The sequence below is a fragment of the Esox lucius genome, chromosome 25 (assembly GCF_011004845.1).
Source record: "Esox lucius isolate fEsoLuc1 chromosome 25, fEsoLuc1.pri, whole genome shotgun sequence".
Classification (NCBI taxonomy): domain Eukaryota; kingdom Metazoa; phylum Chordata; class Actinopteri; order Esociformes; family Esocidae; genus Esox; species Esox lucius.
Window position 1 is genome coordinate 13,555,758 of NC_047593.1, and position 24,356 is coordinate 13,580,113.

The 24,356-nt window shown below is 50.2% G+C and overlaps 1 protein-coding gene across 2 annotated transcripts in view; it reads left to right on the forward strand.

The window, feature by feature from the left end:
• Positions 1-24,356, forward strand: part of cntln (centlein, centrosomal protein) — an 88,100-nt gene that overhangs the window by 12,093 nt on the left and 51,651 nt on the right. For both annotated transcript variants that reach the window (XM_034291239.1, XM_034291240.1), the window contains exons 7-12: positions 2,156-2,289; positions 2,861-3,023; positions 3,755-3,958; positions 10,571-10,711; positions 16,470-16,580; positions 21,990-22,111. In XM_034291239.1, coding sequence (XP_034147130.1) covers positions 2,156-2,289; positions 2,861-3,023; positions 3,755-3,958; positions 10,571-10,711; positions 16,470-16,580; positions 21,990-22,111 — 875 coding nt within the window. The remainder of the gene's footprint in view (positions 1-2,155; positions 2,290-2,860; positions 3,024-3,754; positions 3,959-10,570; positions 10,712-16,469; positions 16,581-21,989; positions 22,112-24,356) is intronic.

Sequence of the window (24,356 nt, forward strand, 5' to 3'; positions counted from 1 at the left end):
GTTATTAGGAATCAACGTAACTCGTTATTAGGAATCGGGGTAACTCGTTATTAGGAATCGGGGTAACTCGTTATTAGGAATCGGGGTAACTCGTTATTAGGAATCGGGGTAACTCGTAATTAGGAATCGGGGTAACTCGTAATTAGGAATCGGGGTAACTCGTGATTAGGAATCGGGGTAACTCGTGATTAGGAATCGGGGTAACTCGTTATTTTGAATCGGGGTAACTCGTTATTAGGAATCGGGTTGGCTAACAACTGCGTATGAAGAGATTTAACTACGCACATTAATGATGACCCTTAGCATATGGGTGGCGATGTTTTGCACTTTATTAGCAGGATTTGCACAGAACATTTTGCACATTTTCTATGAAGCATTTAGTGACGCACTTTGTTGACGATTGATAGCATACTTGTTGCAGTGATTGATTGTCTGCCGGCGGTGTGAGTATTCAGTGCCACCTGAAAGGGTGAGCGGCATTAGATTAAGCTCTGATGATAATACTGTATGTAAGTTTGGTAATTGACAACAGAACAATCAAGGTAGGGTTTGTTTGACTTTATCCTGTTATATTTATTTGTCTAGGTGCGTAAATATCATAGTAGGAATGTGCTAGGGCAATAGTTGGTAGAATATTGTTTTAATTGTTGGTATAATCACTTACCTGCTCCAGGGTGTTCGGCCATAAGAGTCCCCTGGTGCACGAACACCGAGATAAAGGTTCTGGGAGAGACCAAGTGTTAGGGCAGGTGGGGGGGGGGGAGGTCACTTGTTAGTTTGTATTTATGTATATTTCTTGTAATTGTTTTACGTGTTTGTTAGATGGTAACCAGAAGAGGGTGAATTATTATGTATATTAGGTGTTGAATTATATTTTACATGTTGTTTAAGATACTATAGTCATGGGAGAATATGGTGAGAACACCTACTCATTGAACCATCCAATTTAGTAGACCCTGGAACAGAGTATAAAGGGCGCTAGTTTCCATCTGTTTGTGTTGTTGGTTACTTTGCACTTCCTGGCTTGCTACCTGTCAGTATGTACAATTGGTGTTTGAATAAAAATCAGCATGCTTTGGTATACCACGCCATCGCTTTGGCCCCTTTGTTTACTGCATCATCCAGCCGCTAAAGGGTCATTCTAACACTCATTATCAGGAATCAACGTAACTCATTATTAGGAATCAGCATAACTCCCATTGTAATCAGCTGCACAACCAAAGAATCAACCCGGCGGCTGGTTTGTCGCTGGCGCCCGCCAACAGTCGCTTCCCATCAGCGGGAAGACAGACAGACGGAGACAGAGAGGGTTCTGAATAAGTCAGGTCAGGCTGTAATTATGATCAGGCCAGGCCCCAGTAACAACTCCACTATGCACATCAATCACACGTTCAGACACCGACGGACAGACACTGACCCGGCTCTGATCCGGATCAGGGTTTAATGCAATGCTGGGGTGGCGAACTCCAATACTGGTGGAGCATAATAGAATACACACGGACTCTGCGCCAATTTGAAACAAGATATCAGAGATTTTTAAGGTCCGTCCGTGAAGTCCCGACTGCGCGCCGGCTTCACGTGTGTATTATCTGTGTTGTCTGTCCGTCCACAGCCGTCCTCTCCTCTCACTAAATGGCGGGCGGCGGCTAAATTGCGCTGGTTAATTTCCAGCGTGGGTGATTGAAGCCGTTTTTTAATTACGGCCCAACTGGTCCCGATGCCCCCGTGTGTTTGATGCCCAGCTACCGTGGAAGCGCCGCCGTAATTGTAGCTTCTCATTAAGGGGAGAGTGGCTCTGGTGAAGTTTGGAGATGACCCTCAGTGCTGAGACACTTTCAGTCTTTGGCTCCTACATTTCCCGCATTGTTTGGCCATTAGCTGTGTCTTGCATCCCAGTGTGGCACGTAGCGTCACCTAGGACTCGCTCAGGGCAGAGGTCACGACCCCGTGCCCTCATTATTCTGTGCGGGCCTTTGTATTGGCGGGTTATGCTCGGTTTTGGCATGCCACTCATTTGTGAACACGAGCGCCCAAGCCTATATCAGATTCACCGAGCTATAGAGTTCATAGTGCTTAAACATGAAATAATAATAAACACCAAAGGTTAACTCGACGGCGGGTTTTGGTGCCGTTCCGGTGGATTGTTTGACGGCAGGCGGTGGAGTGTGACCTAAGCGCGGCCCAGCGGAAGGTGGCGGACCTGGCGGACCAGTGCAGTAGCCTGACGGGCCAGCTCTCAACCCGCCTGACGGACTTGGCCCAGAGGGACCGACAGATCTCCCAACTCGGGTAGGCACAACGCACATTTGCGTATCTCCCTCGAATAAACACCCTCTTCCTTGTAAGTTGAGGAGCGGCCTAGGTTGGGATTTTTTTTGTCGGGGGGGGGGGGGGGGGGGGGGGGGGGTTCCATTGTTGTTTCGTTTCGATTGTGTCTGCGGCTCTGCCTGTCTTTTCTCCCCGAGCCTCCGAAGTGGCGGACACATTCTCCTCCGCTCACCGGGAGCCACTTCATAAGTCTTGCATGCCAGATCAGTCAGGGGAGAGGAGGGGGGGGCGCAGCGCCGGGCTTTGGCTAAGCTTTAGTCGATATGATAAAAACTGGGAGAAGTGAGGAGCCTTAGCGGATAATCTCTACTTTTTTATTTTTTTTAACCACTCTTTGTGTCTGAGCCGGCGTCATGCCTCTGAAAGATGTCAGTCACATCAGCACGTGCTCCGGGTGTTTTGTGTGATCTAAAACGGAGACTTTATTGTTGCGTTGGTCGCGACGCTGCTCATGCTGTTCATTAGTGTGTGTGTTTGTGTGTGTGTGTGTGTGTGCGTGTGTGTGTGCGTGTGTGTGCGCGTACGCCAACAGTTGTGAGCTACAGGAACTGCATGCCTTGTACAGACAGAGCAGTGAGCATGCAGCAGAACAGGCCAAGCTCATCCAGCAGCTGGAGGCTCTCAACCTGGACACGCAGAAAGTCCTCCTCAACCAGGAAGAGGCCCACACGGCAGACACCACCTCTTATCAGAAGGTAGGTAGTTAGCACTACTACATCCTACCGCTATTCATTTCCACTGCAATTCCCAGAGTCCTCCTCAACCCGGAAGAAGCCCAAACGCCAGCACACTCAGTCGTAGTCATACACCACCACACTCTATCAACCACACACCGCCACATTCTGTTACAGTATTTCCACACCCTATCAGTCAAGCACAAGCTACCACACCATATCAGTCAACCACAAGCTACCACACCATATCACAGTATACTGCAGACTACCACCTGTTATCAGTATGGATAAGACCTCATGACCACACCCCGTCACCATCAACCACGACTGTTTATGTCTTTATACCAGCATTACAGAGAGGCAGTAGCCTTTTTCCTCCCTTCGTATGATTTCCTGCAGTGCTGATCACTTCCAGGCCAAGCGCCCCACTGCAGGCCTGTAAGAGGACCTGTCTTTGTGGGGAGTCGCTGGAAGGAAGATGAGTCAGAAATCTGCTCCGTCAGGGCTTTTCCACTTTCCACTGTCCTCCCACTTTCTCCTTCGCCCCGTTTCTCCTTCACCTCGTTTTTCCTTTGCCCCTTTTTTCTTTCCCTCTCCAGATGAGCTTAGCATGTGTACAGTCATGGTCTCCATAGAAATTGGAGAACGCTCCTTGTCGCTGCTTTTCATCCTGCCACTTCCCAATGTGATGACTGTTTCTTTTTCTTTCCTCACCTCTCGCCCCCCCCGTCCCTCTCCACTTGTGGCAACAGCTCTACAATGAGCTAAGCATATGTTACCAGGCGCTCAAGTCCAACGAGGCCCGGCTCCATCAGAGTCACAGTGCCCTGACAGCCCAGCTGGACCAGAAAGAACAGCAGATCGTGCAGCTCCGAGCCCGGTTACCGCCGACCCCGACTCCCCTGATCACGGGTTCTGGGCCCATGGCCCGGCAGACCAACTCCAAACACTTCCAGGTGAGCCGTCACTGTTTGAACCCCCCCCCCCCCCGCCCCCCCACGTCCTCAGGGAGGACTTGAAGACGTTCTGCCCCACTCTCCAGTGTTTCTCTGGGGTGGGGGGACGCTGTATGACCCGGGGCTGTGACTGGAAACACGCTGGGTCTCCCCCGTCTGCTGCTGACATGTCCATTCCCTCATTGCGATCTCATTGCGCGTTCTGGGTCCGCGTGCGCCGCTTTTGTGGACTTAAACGCTTTCAAGTACCATCTAATGACTGTTTATGCACCGCGTTAAGCCTAATCTTTTTCCAAAGGTTCACCGCCAGCCTTGAATTTTAAGATGTGACCTCTGACACGCCGCCCTCTCCGTCCGGCGTCTAACGAGTGTCCGGCCTGGCGGGCGGAGGGATATCAGTGGGTGGTGAAGGGCCCATCATTACCTCTGGCGGTGGTCGTCCTAAGCGGAGCGGAGAGACGTTTGCAGAAGCTTGGCTTGATATCAACGTCTGAAACCCAGGCTTGATCTGCTGATCTTCCCATCGCTGCTCACGCCTGATGTCCATGTCTTTCATGTAGCGCTCTGATCTCCGACCACGGTTGGGTCACCCTACTCGTCTCCAGCCCAATTACACATCTTGGGACTGAATCAACATTCTCTTAAGGTGAGGGAATCATTTGGATTTTCCCTTCCGCGGACCGCTTTAATCTGAGATGTGTGTTGGAGGTGATGGAGTCAGCTCCCCCCCCTAACCCACGCCCAGGAAGAAGATCACGTGAACATGTTTCCGTCCAGCCACGGAGTGAAGCAGGCGCTTCATGTCTTATAATGATGCATAATGGTCATGTGTGGTTCAGCCTACTCGTTTGTTAGGGCACACATGATCAGTACTGGTCCATGGGCCTCAATGTTACAGGCCTGGTTTGTAGACCCGAATGCTACAGTTTACCAGGAGCCCCATTGATTCGAATCGAACAGTGAAATGTCTCTAGACCGGCGTTCTGACTCTGCGGTCTGGATCTGAGACGATCCACAGTGCACCACGGTTCCCTCTTTTACGCCCGCTTTACAAATTGATTGTATTTGTTTAATCTGACCGGGTAATCCTCCAGATAGCATCGCACCGGACTGAAAGTCAAAAGATATCAGTGCAAATGTTAAGTGAGTTACAACCGCCTTCTGTCTCACTTAACCCTATTAATTCCGCCAAATGAATGTTGAAATATAAATGGAATAATTAGCGTGGTAATTAAGTGTAGCTATTATGCCGTGTTCCCCTAGTAATTAATATCATGTTCTGCAGCGGGTTGACGGTGTGTCGGTCTGTGTGTGAGACCATGTTCAAGTGTTAGCGAGGGTTTACATTCATCCATCCATCATCTTGAGAAACCCAACTCACAGGCGTTGCGTCCGTCCATCGAGCCGTAATGACACACAAACACGCGTGCGTGCGCTCGCACGCACGCACACTCACTTTGCATTAAAACCCGTCTGTGGCGTCAATATTAAACAGTGTTTACCTAGAACGCGTGAAGCTAACGCCCGGGCTCCTTTGTTTCTTAACTTTCTTTACCTACTGACATCAAAGTTAACAGATCAGGTGGTCCTCCCTTGGTATACCAGCCAATCGACAGGGAGCGGCTTCTCCGTTTCCCTGGCTGTAATTGCACTGACAGGGCATGTGTGTATTCCGGCGTAATAGCAAATTCCTTAACATCTTCCTCCCGCCGAACACCTGTTAAATCCTAATGCACAGGTTGTTAGCCGGAGATTTATTTTAATTTTAAATGTTTGGAAGTTACCCGTCGGAGATGATCAAAAGTGCCGATCGCTGGGGGAACGCCGTAGCCAGCGCCTCGCTCATTTGAATACGGGGGGAAAGATACGATGGAGCGACGGCTTTGAACATCGCTCCCGTGGAGGGGGGTGGGGGGGATGGGGAGGGAGAGGGGGAGAGAAAATCAGGGAAGGGTGTATGGGTGTGGATGGGAAAAACACCTATTGTGTGTTGTCTTCAATCTCCCTGTCTGAGGTGACCGCTCTACAGCTCGGTCATGGCCGACTCGGTCACCAAGCCGAACCTTGGAGCGGGTCAAGGAATCGGACTCGACTTCCATCCGGTCTTGTTTCTGTAGATGGCACCTGTGCTACCTTAAGCGACCCGTTTGTTCTGGAATGCAGAATTCAGGTGAACACTTTGTGAATGAATGGGTACCGGGAAGGTGGACTTGGGGTTGCGTACATTCCTTTTTGTTTATCTGCATTTATAAATACTGCCCTGTGATCCCAGAAACCCGTCCTCGCGGACAGCCGTTCTGCACTTCCGGGAGTTCCCGACACCGAGCCAGCCGCTTCTCCACTTTCGCTTCTCCACGCGTGTATATTGATGGATGCTTCTTCCGTCCTTTTCCTGAGGCGCTACAGAATGCGGCGAGCTGGCTCCATGCCCTGTCCCTCCACTACGCCCAACGGCCCGGATGCGGTCTTACCAACTGGCAGCCCGTGTTGCCAGGTTGGCTTCGGCCGCTGGCAGGTGACCTCCAGTAAGTGATCAGTGGACACCAGCGGAGTTTAGTGGCGGCCTAGTGAGCCAGTACTGTCACTGCCTGGCAAGCTGCTGTTTCACTGGCTGCTGCCGAGTGGTGATTAGCAGTAGCCGCGTCAGAACGCATTTCAAACCTCAGGCTTTTCTGGACCGGTGTCTATGTGGGTTCTTAATTGCGCGGGCAGCCATTCAGAGCTGTGGTCAGCGTCTCTTCGGTCTCCTCCTCAGCGCTGGAAATGAAAGATGAGGCTCGCCGTCGGTTTCGGTGAAGTTGGAACTAGATTCCGGATTTCCTCAAACGAATCTTTTGGGGTGGGGTAAACCCTGTTTCTACATGTAATGCGCATGGAGGCCAGTACGAAGTGTATGCACTGACTCTTGCGATGCACCCAGTACAGTTTTCCTGGATAGGAAGTCTGCGGAATAACCTGAATGCAGAACTGAAAAGGAACATGGTCCCCACCTGTTTAGTTATTCATCAGACACCCTGGTAGCAGAAGGCTCCACTAGTACGTGTGACCCTACCTCATCAACACATTAACAGGCGCTACCTAATAAAATCCCAAAGGACCCCCCTTTCACGCAACTCCCACGGACACCCACGTACCCTGTTGACTGAACCCCCCCCCCCCCCTCCCTCCCCCCCACACACACACACTTTCTAAATGTTTCCAGCTAAATAAAAGCTATAGAAGCTGGTGCCCGGAGACGTTGCCCCTTTCCTGCAGCCGAGGTTCTCAGAACATCTGGCTTCGTCTAATTCCAGTTATTAGTGTTCGTGTACCACCCCGCCCCCCCCCCCGCCCCCAGCACCCCCAGCACCCCCAGCACCGGTACACAGGTCAGGTTTGGATGTGGTGAAGTGCTTGTTTTAATCAGCGTCATACGTTATTCAGCCTTTGATCCCGTGGCGTGTAGGCCGGCCTGGAAGTGTTGGGGGTTTTTAATGTTTAGATGGTTGTGTTTTGACCGAGAGATGGTGGACAGAGGCCGTGAGGGTGAAACATTAATAGTTAGTTCTCCGGAAAGATCTGTGCATTCCCCATGCTACGAAAGCAGAAGACCTGCTGTCGGGTCGGACTGTAATGTAATTCTAATGGAGATACTTCAAAGAATCAAATCCTATCAGTGCGGAGTTATGTAAGATCTTTGCATAGAGTTGGAGGTAAACTCGAACAAAATGTGTAGACAATGTAAAACATGCAGGAAGGAGGAAGCTGTTTTAGATGCATTTTGTAGGAACTTTGATGCCTTTTCCACACTAAATGAATTGCCAATAGTTTACCTGTCTAAATGTCAGTTCTTGGAGGTGCTGTCTCTGCACTACAGCCATTCACATACTCCACGTTTTTCCACTTTTGTCAGATACTCCATCACTCATTTAACTCTGTGAAAGTGTTAAATGTAAAAAAAAAAAATATATATATATATATTCTACTCTCTTAACAACGAGAATCAAACACGCGACCCTGCCATTACTGGTGCCATGCTCATGCCGGGCTAGCCGGCCAGTATCAGGGCTGTCCGCCCGGCAGCGGAGGAGGGGCCGTCTTAGAGGCCTGACGCGGTAATGACATGGACCCGGGTGTTGTGTTTTAATAGCTCAAGTGGTCTCATTAGAGGGGAGGCCTGTGTACTGCAGGGCGCCTCATTAACCAACTACAGCCATGTGCTGCTGGCCCACAGGTCAGCCTGTGTGGGTGGACCCAGCAGCGCTACACACACACACACTCGCACGTCCCGCCCCGCCTCGATCCGTCTAACATGCCTCCATCTCCACTTCGCCTTCCGCCCACAATGCACCGGGACCGTGGGGGGGCGCCCGTGCCCACCGCGGTCCCCCCGAACAAACCGGTTGCTCCGGCGGGCAGACCGGCAGACACGCTGGCAGAGACCGCCCTTGTTGTTCTCCGCAGATGTGAGGCCCGGGCCCTGCCCTGATTATAGCCGCTCCGTAATTAACAGTGATCAGATTTGTTTTGTGGTCTAAATGGTGCGTGTGTAGAACATTAGCCATGGCACTGCTCATTCACATTCAGCTCCAGGGCTCTGCAGCAGACGGGTCACGAGCTTCGGGGAGCGCAATCACAAGCCTCCTCCATATGTTCCTGCCGCTCTGTACCAGGGCCACGAGCGCCAGATAAGTTCCCAGAAGAACCTAATCGTGTTCAGTAATTACAGAGCGCTTCTCTTTTTTTTTTTTTTCGCCCCCCCCCCCACCGTTCTCTTCGGCTCTGGCTTCAAAACGCGGGGTGGGTGGGGGTGTCGGGGGGACGAAACACTCCCTCATCAGATAATTTGTAAATTGCTTCACGTGGCCGATGCTGGCCGAAAAACTCTGTTGGTTGTTTTTCTCTCTTTCTCTCCTTTTTTTTTTATTTTTTTCCCTCCATCCGACGAAGCTAGAAATTATAAATAATTGTAACAGATGCGCCAATATGGCCGGCCTCCAATAAATGAGGCCCCAGATAATTTGGCCGACCTCTTCTGACAGGCCAATTTAATAAAATGTGAACAAAATCTTCCGCCGCTAATAATTTATCATCCCCTCTCCCCATTGGTTAAACTGAATTACCCCGACAGTTAACAAGGTCACACCCAGATGCCAAGCGCCTCGCGATACGACTGCAACTTCTGATAACCGTCAGGAAACATCCAGAGGTGATGACAGGCCGAGTGTTGTTTCTTTCATTACCTGTTATCCCGGAGAACACACACACGTACACACACACACACACACACACACAACAACACCACCACCGATGTAAACACACTCGCACTCAATAGTGTGTGTTTTGTGTGAGCGAGACAGAGAGCTGAATGCATGTGTTCTTTGTTTGCTCCCCTTTATGTATCTATAGGGCCGTCAAGGACAAGGTGACGAGGTGGTGAGGCGCTGTATGGATACGTGTGTTCAAGGCTGTGTGTGTGTGTGTGTGTGTGTGTTTTTCACCTGCCTGTTATGTTAAGCCGTGTCCCTCATCATTAATTGCGTGCTAGAGAGAAAGCGCACGCAGCCTCTGGTTATAAACCGCCGGGCCCTAGGACTCTCCTTATCGCCACGCGCACACACACGTGCACGCACACATTCTGGATGTAAACCTCTGGCCCAGAGGACTGTCCTTATCACCACACAAACAAACACACACATACACACACACCCACACACACACTCTCTGACCACATGTACACTGTGGCGCCAGGGAGGTGAAAACGCATGACGAGGTTAAACGTGGGGACAAGATAGTGGTTTGTTGGAGGTCACCTAAAGGGCAGTATCCCGCTGCTGTACTCCGTCAGGTAACAGGAGGTTCTGCCGGGACAGGAGTTGGACCGTAGAACCCCTGTCGACCCAGACGGCGACGCTGCAACATAACCCATTCAAACGCTTGGTTCACGTCGGGCAGCAGCGTGTTTTGTAAATCTCTGCGAGGTGATCGTCTCACTCCGATTTACACCATCGCCGGTACTGCCTCTCAGCCAACGGCAGGCCGCCTCTCACGCATGCATCAACCCCATTGTGCCCGTCTCTGGGCTGGGAGGTCAGCAGCACTGTCATGCTCTCATATACTCTCACTCTTAACAGGGTTACCCACTCGCCCTTGTCTCCCCTGGTTGTTTTGTGGGGGTCCTGCGCGGTGGAGAGGTGTGTGTGTCAGGTTGCCGCAGTCCGTCGGGAGGCCGTTAATCGACCGGGCCGGTAGGCGCTGATAAATGGATAGACTGGTGATTGGTGTCGCCTCTCACGTCCAGGGTTGGGTTTAGACAGCTGCCTGCTTCCTCCTCAGAGCCCCCAGTTTCCCAGCTGGGGTCTATTGTCGCGTCTCAAGGCATCAGGCTGGGTCTGTCACTGCTGAGGGACAAACACAAGGTTAGGCGAAAGTTTGAGATTGGGGTTAAGTTGAGGATTAGTTTTCACTTTGGTTTATACTGCCCATCTCGAGTTCAAATCAAGGCCTGTAAGCTGCAGTGCAAAAAGAGAACTTCCCCTCTGTCATTTCACAATGTAACACTTGTGTGTTTGTATTTTTTTCCCCTCTAATCTCTGTGTGGTGGATCATGCGGATGTTCTTGCCCTCTTTCAGGAACAGACGCTTCAGCCCAACGGAGGGGAGAAGGCCCCAGCTCAGACGCCCGCCCCGACCCCAGAGGAACCCCCCGGGGCCACAGAGCCTTGGCCGGCCCAAAGCCCCTCTCCCAGGAGCCACCGCGCAGGGAGGAGGAAGGTGGGTCAGGGCCGCTAATCCCTCTCGCTCTCACACGACCCCGTCACCTCGACGCGGCCCGGGGTCCGAGACGGCGCTGAGGTGCCTTGAGCGGTGGGTGTGATTCTTGTTCCGTCCTCTGTCCCAGCCCTCCTGCCGGGCCCGGGTCGGCGTGTGCTGCAGGTTTAACGCATGCCTGGGGCTCAGACGCTGGCTAATTTACCGCTTGATGTGAACGTCAGGCTTTTGATCATTCACCCACCCGCTATTTTGACTAATGCCTTTTAACGTCGCGGTCCAGATCAGACATTGACACGTTTTCAGATTACGCTCCAAATCAGACATGGGCACATTATTTTTGTCCTTTTCATGAGAACTTTTTTGGGCTTCACAGTTAATCAAATTCACATCAAAATCAAGGTTTTGTGTACGCGTGCCAGCAGCCAGTTTTACAGTTCTCTCCAGGCTGCTTACCGCGCATACCAAATCCCCACCATGTCAATTAAGCTGTGCGGATTCTCCTTGCTGTTTGATTCAATCTTCCCGGTGTTCGCGTGCTGTTCTGTCAGGTCAAATACTGTCAATCGATTGTTCCAAAGAAGAACAATGCCGCTTGCCATTTTGCAGACAAATAATTTTACATTTTTAGATTTTTTGCTTCTGTTGTGGTTCACCTTTTCAGGCTCTAGACAAAATATATTCAAAAGAAAGTAAGGCAAAACAGTCTGTCAATATTTTGTCTTTTTTAGGCACTTTTGTGATGAGAGAACTGTCCAAAGCTGCTCTGTCTTGGCCTGAAAGAGAGATGTCATAGCAGGCCAATAGTCCCCATGTGTCTCTCTCCTCCTGTTTGCCAGCTAGAGGAGTATCCCATCATGCACCTGGCTGTTTGACACTCAGCTACAGACATGACAGATGACATCGGTTGAGTTTGACACTAGGCTACAGACATGATGACGGATGACATCGGTTGAGTTTGACACTAGACTACAGACATGATGACAGACGACATTGGATGAGTTTGACACTAGGCTACAGACATGATGACAGATGAAATCGGTTGAGTTTGACACTAGGCTACAGACATGATGACAGACGACATCGGTTGAGTTTGACACTAGGCTACAGACATGATGACAGATGAAATCGGTTGAGTTTGACACTAGGCTACAGACATGATGACGGATGACATCGGTTGAGTTTGACACTAGGCTACAGACATCACAGACGACATCAGTTGGGTCTGGACCTGGGCCATGCCTTGGGGCCTTGTCCAGGCTTCGTACGGTCACCAAATAAAGGACCTCTCCATATTTAGTTTCCCTTAATATATTTAGTAGTGTATTTTCATTATGTATTGAACTTTTGTCATACAGGCTGTCATGTATAAACATGATGTAATGATGTTAGAGATCTTCAGGCACAGTCACTAGGTGTGCAGGTTTTTTCTTCCAGTTCCTCTTTTGAAACACATTGTAGAAATGACCCGTCCGACCAGACCAGGATGCATTTACTCCAATGGGTTTGAGGAGGTCTTGATCAGAAGCCTGAACACACAGTGGCTCTATATACGGATGGTTGACCACATGTTCTGTACAGTTACCTTACCAGTGTTTTACTTTGTTGGGGGGCTTTTAGCGCCTGGTGGCGACACGACCGGTGATGGGCTTTACCACGTGCACTGTCTCTTTACTTTTATTCACAGTGCCTAGAGACGCGGCCTCACATGCACGCACGCACGCACGCACGCACGAACACGCATACTCGCAGAGGACTTGAGTCATTCTTCCGTGCTTTTTTTGTTGTTGTTGTCCCTTTCACTCTAGCTTTCAGTCCTGAACATTGGAAGCCATTTTAGAAGTCGCACTTCAGCCTGTCTGGCCTTCTTCCTGGCTCCTTTTCAGTGTCTCTTAATGGTCCCCTTTTGCTACCTTTCTCTCCTACTTTTTTTTATTTTATTTTGTTTGGCATTCTGAAATTCTGAAAAGTGGTAAGCCTTTGAATGGGCCGCCAATGTGTCTTAGTGTCTGTGTGTGTGTGTGTCTGTGTGTGTGTGTGTGTGTGTGTGTGTGTGTGTCTGTGTGTGTGTGTGTGTGTGTGTGTCTGCTTACAATATATCCCATTCAACCCACCCGGGTCCTGAACAAGTCGTGCTTTGAGAGCCTGATCCGGAACCGGTCCACACATGACACTCGGCTGCCATCATAAAGAAGTCCATTGAGGACAGTGTAACCCCGCCAGACTCCCACTCCGCACTCCCAGGGAGATGGATTGAATGGAGGAGAGGCGGGGAGGAGGCGGGGAGGAGGTGGGGAGGAGGTGGGGGGGTGAATCCACGAAGTGCTTCTCCGATATGGAGCTGGTGTCATCGACCCTTCGGTAAATAAGAGGCTTTTTTTCTCCCCTCCGTGTCTCGCTCCGTCTGGTAGCGCGTTGCTTTCCTTCTTTCTCCTCCCATCTCTCTTACTCTCTCCCTCTCTTCCTCCCTCTCTCTCTCGCTCTCTCTCTCCCTCTCTGTTGTTTGTGGAACCATTACTGGGTGCGTGGCACAGGGCAGGTTGTGACCCATAGCCAGCTGCCGAGGCGTGACAAGGGCTGATCTTCATCTTCCTTTCGCCTTGCCTTTTTGTTTTGTCCTCCGACGGATGTGTGTGTGTGTGTGTGTGTGTGTGTGTGTCAGTGAGTGAGAGAGTGTGAGAGAGAGAGTTTGCGGGAGCAGCATTAAATAGATACAAACTTCATGGTCCACAACGAGATGTTTGCATGGTATCAACACAAACACGTCTGTCCTTGTTGCAAGACCGACAGAAGACAGGCTGTCCACCAGGACCAGAGAAGCACTTGCAGTGAGGGGCCTTCATTTCTCACTTTATCTCAGGGTTCAGTCCTTCACCAGTTCCTGCATCTCTCACTTTATCTCAGGGTTCAGTCCTTCACCAGTTCCTGCATCTCTCACTTTATCTCAGGGTTCAGTCCTGCATCTCTCACTTTATCTCAGGGTTCAGTCCTTCACCAGTTCCTGCATCTCTCACTTTATCTCAGGGTTCAGTCCTTCATCTCTCACTTTATCTCAGGGTTCAGTCCTTCACCAGTTTCTGCATCTCTCACTTTATCTCAGGGTTCAGTCCTTCATCTCTCACTTTATCTCAGGGTTCAGTCCTTCACCAGTTCCTGCATCTCTCACTTTATCTCAGGGTTCAGTCCTTCACCAGTTCCTGCATCTCTCACTTTATCTCAGGGTTCAGTCCTTCATCTCTCACTTTATCTCAGGGTTCAGTCCTTCACCAGTTCCTGCATCTCTCACTTTATCTCAGGGTTCAGTCCTGCATCTCTCACTTTATCTCAGGGTTCAGTCCTTCACCAGTTCCTGCATCTCTCACTTTATCTCAGGGTTCAGTCCTTCATCTCTCACTTTATCTCAGGGTTCAGTCCTTCACCAGTTCCTGCATCTCTCACTTTATCTCAGGGTTCAGTCCTTCATCTCTCACTTTATCTCAGGGTTCAGTCCTTCACCAGTTCCTGCATCTCTCACTTTATCTCAGGGTTCAGTCCTGCATCTCTCACTTTATCTCAGGGTTCAGTCCTTCACCAGTTCCTGCATCTCTCACTTTATCTCAGGGTTCAGTCCTGCATCTCTCACTTTATCTCAGGGTTCAGTCCTTCACCAGTTCCTGCATCTCTCACTTTATCTCAGGGTTCAGTCCTTCATCTCTCACTTTATCTCAGGGTTCAGTCCTTCACCAGTTCCTGCATCTCTCACTTTATCTCAGGGTTCAGTCCTTCATCTCTCACTTTATCTCAGGGTTCAGTCCTTCACCAGTTCCTGCATCTCTCACTTTATCTCAGGGTTCAGTCCTTCATCTCTCACTTTATCTCAGGGTTCAGTCCTTCACCAGTTCCTGCATCTCTCACTTTATCTCAGGGTTCAGTCCTTCATCTCTCACTTTATCTCAGGGTTCAGTCCTTCACCAGTTCCTGCATCTCTCACTTTATCTCAGGGTTCAGTCCTTCATCTCTCACTTTATCTCAGGGTTCAGTCCTTCACCAGTTCCTGCATCTCTCACTTTATCTCAGGGTTCAGTCCTTCACCAGTTCCTGCATCTCTCACTTTATCTCAGGGTTCAGTCCTTCACCAGTTCCTGCATCTCTCACTTTATCTCAGGGTTCAGTCCTTCATCTCTCACTTTATCTCAGGGTTCAGTCCTTCACCAGTTCCTGCATCTCTCACTTTATCTCAGGGTTCAGTCCTTCATCTCTCACTTTATCTCAGGGTTCAGTCCTTCACCAGTTCCTGCATCTCTCACTTTATCTCAGGGTTCAGTCCTTCATCTCTCACTTTATCTCAGGGTTCAGTCCTTCACCAGTTCCTGCATCTCTCACTTTATCTCAGGGTTCAGTCCTGCATCTCTCACTTTATCTCAGGGTTCAGTCCTTCACCAGTTTCTGCATCTCTCACTTTATCTCAGGGTTCAGTCCTTCATCTCTCACTTTATATCAGGGTTCAGTCCTTCACCAGTTCCTTCATCTCTCCCCCAGTCTCAGGGTTCAGTCCTGTCATCTCTCCCTCTGCTTGATAATCTATTTTTCCTGGGGTCTTCCTCCTGAGCCAAGGAATTTGTCCGGCAGTGTGGTCTCCTGGGTGTCCTCCCGGCAAAGGTTTGGGAGGAATGGATGCTGCCGGCTGTAACTTTGGCAGCTCCTGCCCCCTTGGCCTCCTGGTCTTCCTCTCCGTGCGTGATGCAGCTCTGGCCAGTTCATCTTGTCTCGTTGCTTCCTGGAAGCCCTTACATAACTGCCCAGATGACATTAGAGCAGCATCCTGGTGTTTCTAGGCCTGGTTAGGACCCGGACTCCGGTCGCCTTCCAATGTCACACTGTCCTTTTTGACTTAGCAGACTTGCCGTCCCTCCGTCCTCCCTCTTAACTTTAGCTACCGTCTCATTGTCTCAACAAAAAAAAATAAGCGCCGGCACGTTTAGTCACATTGCATATTTTAGCCGCCATCTGGTCAGCTCAACAGTCCTCTCCGTGGGGGGCCTCCTCGCCTCTCTGTATTCATATTCCTGCAGCATATTGTTCCCATAGCTTATTTTTTTCTTACAACATAGACACACACACACACTTAAAGACTCGCACACATTCTCGCACACATACACACCAGGACCTGAGTGGAGAGTGCTTCTCAAGGAGGAGAACAGCTGAAGAGAGAAGCTTCCGAGTAGTTTTTTTCCACTCCCCAGCATTTTCTACCAGGCAGTTGTCCTATCAAGTGTAACCTCAGGGTCCTCGTAGAGCAATTAAACGGGCCCCCACTGCCCACCTTTTGGTAATGAAGCCCGGCGCAGCCCAGAATCTATAGCCCTTTAGTCTCGCCTAATGGGACATCATTATTGTCAAAGAAACAATGTACATGGAAATGAACATACTCATTAGCCAGTCGCGGGGAGAGACCTTTGGAGCTTCGCGTCGTGCGCCGTGTGGAGCGATGCTTGCTTATTCCTGTGGTATCCTGTTTTGTGTATGTGTATGTTTGTGTGGGTTTGTGAGGGGAAAGATGGGGTGTGTGTATGTGTGTGTCTCTGTCTCTCTCTCTTTCGCTATCTCCTTCGCGAGGGAAAAGTGAGATGAACAGATAGTGTATGGTTCATTATTGGTATTCATGGAAGTGTTGTGCAGCTGTTAATTGTTCCGTAGTTCTCTGTTATGCGGTGCTAAAGCTCGCCGAAGCATGAGCCCCCAGCGTCTCCCTCCCTCTGACTCACTGAACTACATCCCCCAGAGTGCAGCGGTGCAGCGGTCCAGGTCCCTCTCCCCGGGGAGCAGCGTGGAGATGGGTCGAGGAGGTGTGGAGAAGAGACTTCAAGACTTGGAGGAGCTTCTCAGACTGAAGGTATGCGTTCAACTGACTTCTGCATTTACATTTCTCTCTTTACATTTCTCTCTTTACATTGGCTGCTCTTTCTGTCCCTTCTCGCTTTTTATAATTAACTTCTTGTCCTTACTGTCTAAACAGAACTATTTTTCTCTTCCCCCTTCAATTCTTACTACTCCTTCCCCCCTATTATCCATTCCCCGTCCCTGCTATCATCCATTCCCCGTCCCTGCTATCGTCCCGTCCCCGCTATCGTCCCTTCCCCGTCCCCGCTATCGTCCCGTCCCCGCTATCGTCCCTTCCCCGTCCCCGCTATCGTCCCGTCCCCGCTATCGTCCCTTCCCCATCCCCACTATCGTCCCGTTCCCGCTATCGTCCCTCCCCCATCCCCGCTATCGTCCCTTCCCCATCCCCGCTATCGTCCCTTCCCCGTCCCCGCTATCGTCCCTTCCCCGTCCCCGCTATCGTCCCGTCCCCGCTATCGTCCTGTCCCCGCTATCGTCCCGTCCCCGCTATCGTCCCTTCCCCGTCCCCGCTATCGTCCCTTCCCCGTCCCCGCTATCGTCCCGTCCCCGCTATTGTCTCTTCCCCGTCCCCGCTATCGTTCCGTCCCCGCTATTGTCTCTTCCCCGTCCCCGCTATCATCATCTCATCTCAACACACTGAGGAGTTTAGGTCCTGGTAACGTCTAGCCTGTTGGCTCCCCGGGACATACTGGTATGACCTCATGTTCCTTCTCACCACCAGCCGCATTCAGAGACAGACAGACTACCATGTGTGAATATCACCTCTTGGCCGCCAGCCTCGACACACTAGTTTCAGTTAGCCAGCCCGCCAACAGGACGTGCGCTGTCACACGGCTTCCCTCCGAGGCTCAGCCTGGTTCCCCTCCCAGGGGTAGCTTGCCTTGATGGCTCAATTAGAAGCCTGTTCAGTTACCACCCAGGGAGGTAATCATGTGTGTGAACACGAGATGAAGATGTGCCTGCCTAGCCGGCTGGGCCCTCCTGCAGAGTGTCTGAATCCCATGCACACCGTATGCCCTTGCTGACTGGGCCGGCTGCCCCCCCGCCACCTTAAACCACACGCTGCCGGGCCACCTTGGTAACAGTGTCCATGAGACCAGTGGTATTTTCCGTCCGAAAAATTATTACTGTCTCTGGTTGCCGTAACAATAGAGTAACCTGTTAGAGGCCGCCTGGTAGCGTCTCTGCTATATGTCTGGGGAGGCCAGCAGGGACAATTGCCTCTGATAAGAGCTGAGTGGAAGGGGTCATAGACACGCCCTTTTCTCTCCCTCCATCTCCGTTTGGCTCCCCCTGCCCTTCCTCCCTGAGTTTCCGAGGGGTACTCTGATGGTCTCTTAAGGGGCTCAATTGCACCGCTGTTACTGGCCGTCTCCTCTCTGACCTTTCCTGGCGGTGTGGCAAACTGACACACGGGGGCACATTGAGACACACACACACACACGTGCGCGCACAGCCGCACACTCTTCAGACACACACACACAGTCATTCACACGTGCGCGCACACTTGGAACACCCATGGCCGTTGTCTGCGTGGCGGTGAAACCTCGGGGGATGAGAGCAGAGAGTGGAGCGCAACTCTCCCACGGAACCGATCAGCTCTATCGTCCGGTTAACCTTCACCGTGTCCTCGGTTCCGTTCTCCCCATGCCGCTCTGCTCTTCCTCCCAGTCTCTCCCTCCTCTCTTTCTTCTCTCTTGTGATGATCTCTCTTGTGCTTGTTTATTGTTCTGTGATTATGGTGGGAACTGATATTCCTTGACTTTGGCACCATGTAAAAAAACACATTAATTCCCCCACAAAAAAAACACGACTCGCAGCGAAATTTAGGTTTTATTTATTCTTAGTTCATTTATGCCGCCAGACTTTGTAGAAACTGTCCTGGGTTCCAAACTGGCTGTTGATGTGATGAGGTGTTGTGAAATGTTTTGGGGGTTTAGAGGTACATATCCTGTGTCATACTTCATTTCCATCAGCAACCTGCTGGCACTGGACAGTCATAGAGATGGGGATCTGTCCTCTGATAATCTCTGAAACAAATGTTGCATCATTAGATTTATCCTGGGAATGCGTCGCGTATTCACGGGCCGTCTGTCCTCCCATGCAGGGTTGTTGTTGCCTTGTGTGTTTGTGTCGTTTCTTTTCCCTATTAGTTATTAAAGTGAGTGTTTAAACGTTTCTTAACTGTTCTAACTAATATCAGCCTGAATTCCCCCAAATGGCTGCCAGTACAGACTAGAGATGTTAGTTCTCTGGCGTTTGTAAACCCTGTGGGTCAGAGGTTGAGGGATCAGTGGCGTGCCTCACCGTAGCTTGCAATTCTTGTCACTCTTTTCCTCTTCAAACATGGTAATTAATTCCATATTATGCGTTGCATCGTGGTCCCATAATATTGAAGGCAAGTGTGATGTCACAGCTAACTTTAGACTGTACGTAACTAAATGATAGAAAAATGTATTAAACATCTGGTTTCTTTCATTATTTTGTTTATTAAGGGCTAATTTAAACCTAGTTATACTGTTTTTGCCAGAAATAAAAAGCAAAAAATTACATTTCTGGTCATTTTCTAGATTTGTGTGCCGTCGTTTGCCTTTGCTTATCATTGTTTAATACAATCAAACTGTACAGCTGATGATAGTGAACCACCAACTTGTTTTCATACCAATCCATTGCATTGTTTCAGTCATTTTGGCTGTCAATTGTGCTGAAAGAAGAAAAGGAATAAAGAAAAGATAACAAAAAATTCCTTTTTACATATTTTGTTTTGGATCTAACTTTTTTTAGTTCCAGTTTAGTTTTCAGTTATAAGAAATGTGTCATATTTTATTTCATTTGACAGAAGTGTTTTATTTTCATTTGTAGTTTTAGTCTTAGTTTACTAAATAACCTTGCTCCGATACACATCTAGCAAAGCTTTTCAGCTATTAACAGTCTGGTTTTCCAACCGGAGAATGTGCTCATCCGAAGGGGTGCGCATTCTCCACCCGAAGGGGTGCGCATTCTCCACCCGAAGGGGTGCGCATTCTCCACCCGAAGGGCTGCGTATTCTCCACCCAAAGGGTTGTGCATTCTCTGACCGAACTCTGATGACAGAGTTAGTAACTCCCACTGCTGGCGTAATGATAAAAATGATATCAAGTTGAGCTGACTTGGTAGCTGATTTAGAATGGGGTAGTTGATTTAGAATGGGGTAGTTGATTTAGAATGGGGTAGTTGATTTAGAATGGGGTAGTTGATTTAGAAAGGGGTAGTTGATTTAGAATGGGGTCACACATGCAAATGCATTTCAATAAAAATAGTCCACCCGCTTGTGACTTTTCTTCCAAAACGCCATGCTTAAATGGCAACCGTTATTCAAGAACATCGCCTTTTATCTCTGCCCCCTTATTTCTGTCTCTCTCTTTCTGTTTTCACCTTCTCCGTCGGTTCTTCTCGCCCTTTCTGGCGGTTCACCGTACAGAGGCTGTTTCCTTGCTAGCTGTACCCGGCTTCAAAATTAGCCGTCATTTCGGTGTCAAGTCTGAAGCGTCCCTATTACATCACACAGTGGATGGACACTTAGCCGGATGCTAATGTTTTGGGTGAAGCACTTCACGACACGCATGGGTGTTTTATTTAATGGTGCCATTTACATGTCTGGGGGTATGGACTAAGAGGCGTTTAACGGAGATGTGTGCGTGCGTGCTTTTGTGGAGATAGCTAGCCAATTCCGCCACCCTCGTGTTAGCTAAACAACCACCGACCTCATTTCGTCGGCCATGCAGTGTATTTGGTACCCAGCGTGGTTTTAACGTCCCAGGCGCCGCTACTGAACATTAGGGAATCCTAACAAACCCACTTCGTTTTTATTATTTATTTTCATTAAAATGGAGAAAAAAAACGTGCCCCTTTTCCAAAACAAGTAAACAACAACAGCACTGGCTCGGGCGTCTCTCCGAGGTCTGAGAGACACCAAATTATTTTTCAGCTTGAGAACGTCCAGGCTGAATGATAAGGGTCTCAGGCCAGGCTGCCCAGGCTGCGGTATTGATTGCTGGCGGTGGGGTTGAAGTGTGATCCGTGATGACCGAAGTCCGGGCCGGGGCTTGCGGGTGGGTGTGGGGGGGGGGGTTGGCGGGCGGACCCTGTGGGAGCTCTAAGGAGCCTGGGAAGCGATGATGTGGCTGATGCCCTGCCACTCAGACCAGAGCCCCTCTGCAATCAATCAGTCCGTGTGTGTCTGTGTGTGTGTGTGTGTGTGTGTGTGTGTTCCTGCTCTCCGGGTCTCTCCTGTCCGACTGCCCCTTTCATTAGAGCCAGACACACAGGCCGTGTTTGTTTGCCCGGCTTTGTGTTGTGAAGAGGGCCAAGCCCGTGTAACGGATGTCCTCTGTGAACATCTCTTCCTAGTACACAAAAATCCATACTTGTCACATTGGCCGTGTGTGTGTGCGTGTGTGTGTGTGTGCGCGCGTGTGTGTGTGTGCGCTGCTGGTTCTCATCTCCGTTCTCTTTGTCCTTGTTAATAATAACAGGGTTCGGGGCTCCATTTCCCTCTCTGCAGGGCAGCCGTGTCATATCAGCAGTAAACAAGCTCTTCCCTTCAAACGGCACTGGACGAGAAGTCTCTCCAGCCCTGCCTGGCCACTCAAGCAGAAACCTGCCCTGCTCACTCTCTCCTTCACTGTTCTTCCCTTCCTTTCTTCTCTCTCTCCTCAGTCCTGCCGACATATCTCTTTCTCTCACACACCCCCCCCCCCCCTCCTCCTTCCTCTCTCTTGATCTCTCGCTGTCTTCTTGTCTTATTTCCTTTCCTTGTTTTCTTTTCTTTTTCCTCTCTGTTAAGGTCAGAGTAATAAGGGCACTCCTGTCAGGAAAATCCATATGTTCTCCTCCTCTTCCGTGAAAGTCCCACGTCGTAATCTGGGGGTGTTTAAATGGCGAGTCAATGGCGCCCCAATTGGGGGGGTGACCCCAATGAGCGGTAACCTGCTGGGGGCAGTGAGGGGTTGCGGGTGAGGTGAGGGATGTCTAAGGAGGTGCCCCCCCCCCATTCCCTCCCACACGTTTGGCTTGGCCATGGTAAACAGGTGTCAGAGCTAAGAGCAACACTAGTCAGACAGTGACCGAGACAGGAAGTGCTGGGTCGGGAGACGCAGTGTTGCTTTTTGGGGTGCGCGGGCGCCATCCGAGCTACACCTCTCCATGTCGTACAGACTTAGTCCAGATGTCCTAGTCGTTTTCCGCTCTTGGATTTCCCCAGATCCGCGTGCGTGATTTGGGCCCGTTGAACATTTCTAACGTTTGTCGCCACCTCCAAGCCCCCGCCGGTTTCGCGTTGTGGCGACATCATTCCCTCTGCGTACATTGTGTGAGTAACGGCCTCGCCGGGACCTCCTCTTGTGTTTTTTCCGCCCGGTAGGCCGAGGAGAACGACGAGCTGCGCCGGGCCCACGAGAAACGCCGCGATCGCCTGCGTCTCATCCAGGCCGACTACAAGGTGGTCAAAGAGCAGCTCCGGGAGGCGGAGGAAGCGCAGGACCGGTGAGTACCACTCTACTCTGTTTCTACTCTACGCCGCCATTCCGTTTTGAGTCTATTTCCATGGTGCCACTTCTACCCAGCGGGAAAACGACCACTATGTTGCTGCACTAGTGTCTGCATTGTCTTCACGCTATGGTGCTAATCAGAAAAATGCGCTGTCCTTTGTTTTAAATCGACCGGTTTGCGAGGGTTGAAAATGGATTTGCGTTTCCCGACGATGCACAAGTTGTCCCGCCCTCTGTGGCACTGCATGCATGCTGCAACCAGAGTTTGAACTCCTGGCCGCGATGACAGATGTGAGGCAGTGACTTCGATATATTTCTGTTGTTGTTTCTGGGTTCGGTAAGCTCAAACCGTGTGGCAATCCTTTTCCGTCAGCCGGCAGTCAATCGGAACTTGCCGTCGGGGGTATTTAAAGGCACGTAACCCCTCTCTCTTTTAGTTAAGCCCCTCTGAACCCCCCTGAAACACTTCAGAACCCAACTGAAATGCTCTCAAATACTCCCATGGCCTTTTCCTCTCTCCACGTAGCCTGTCATCACCTGACGAGCGGGGAGAGTGGGAGAATTCCACCTTTTACTTTGAAAAAGCTCCGTGGGTTTTAAGTGAATCAATCGAGGTGCTTAGCGGATGAGTCGCTCTGCGTCTCTCTCTCTCTCTGCGTCTCTCTCTCTGTCTGTCTCTCTGTCTGTCTGTCTGTCTTGCTCTCTCTGCGTCTCTCTCTGTCTGTCTCTCTGTCTGTCTCTCTGTCTGTCTCTCTGTCTGTCTCTCTCTCTGTCTGTCTCTCTGTCTGTCTCTCTGTCTGTCTGTCTCGCTCTCTCTGCGTCTCTCTCTCTCTCTCTCTCTCTCTGTCTGTCTCTGCGTCTCTCTCTCTGTCTGTCTGTCTGTCTCTCTCTCTGCGTCTCTCTCTCTCTGCGTCTCTCTGTCTGTCTCTCTCTCTGCGTCTCTCTCTGTCTGTCTGTCTGTCTGTCTCGCTCTCTCTGTGTCTCTCTCTGTCTGTCTCTCTGTCTGTCTGTCTCTCTCTCTCTGTCTGTTTCTCTCTCTCTCTGCATCTCTCTCTCTCTGTCTGTCTGTCTCTCTCTGCATCTCTCTCTGTCTGTCTGTCTCTCTCTCTTGCACTCTCTTCCTTCCTCTCTTCCCCTGGTGTTCATTAGGACGTGACAGAAGGCTGAAGGTGTCCGGTCTGGGGGGGGACAGGGTGTCTGAGAAGCTCCTGGGGAGGGACAAGAGAGAGGGTGTGATTTGAAGGGGAGTGATTTCCTGTTCCGTTTCCCTGTTGAGGTTGGAGACTTAAAACACTGGGTTTACACACACAGACAATGCAGCAGTTAAGATGACAGACACACACTTTTCTCTATGTTCGGTCTTTCTCTCCCTTTTCATCTTTTTCATTGAGTCTTCTTTCTGCGCATCCTTCTTTCTTCCAACTTGCTCTTCTTGGGCTTCGTGTGTTTTTCCATCTTCCTTTGCTGTGTCGTTTTTCTCTTTCTTCCTTCCTTTTTTCCCCCCCTTCTTTCTGTTTTATTTTGTCTAGTCTTCTTTTTCTCTCTTCTTTGAAAGACTAACTACTGGAAGTATATATGAGGTTGGAATCCACCCGGGACTGATGTGTTGACCCCGTCAGCTGTTTTCTCCCCGGGTTAATTAGAGACAACAGTGGCTGCAGTCTAAGCCCGTGTGAAAGTGGGGCGGCTTGGCTCAGCGGCGGCGCCGAGACAGGAAGCCGTAGACGAGTGTGTCGGTGAAGGGGAGAGGGGAGCGAGCATCGCTTGGAAACGACACCATCCGTGCCCCCCGTCTGTGCATTCTAGCAGGTTATCGAAAAAAGTGTTGTGAGGTTGGCGACGTCTCCCTGTTGTCTGACGAGCTTCAGGAAAGTGAGGGCGCTCTGCTGGCGGGGGAGACAAAACAAGATTGTCTGGTAGATTTCTCCGTGCATGCTAGTTAGCATGCTCCATTTGGGATATTAAAAGGATGCATTTTAAGTTAAAAAAAAGAAAAAGTCTTACCAAATGCTTGAAAACAAAGAACTGGTGACTTGTACCTGTTAACATGTATTACCATATTACCACCTCCGGTTTAACTTCAACTCCATCAGACATCAGTCTCCTTTCAAATTGGCATCAGCAGCTGATTTGACGGAAGACAGAATTGACGCTATAGGCAGCTTTGCCCTTTTCGCCCTAAGCCCTTTGATGGCACCACCAAGCCCAGTCACTCATTATGATTGTTGGCATTCATCCGT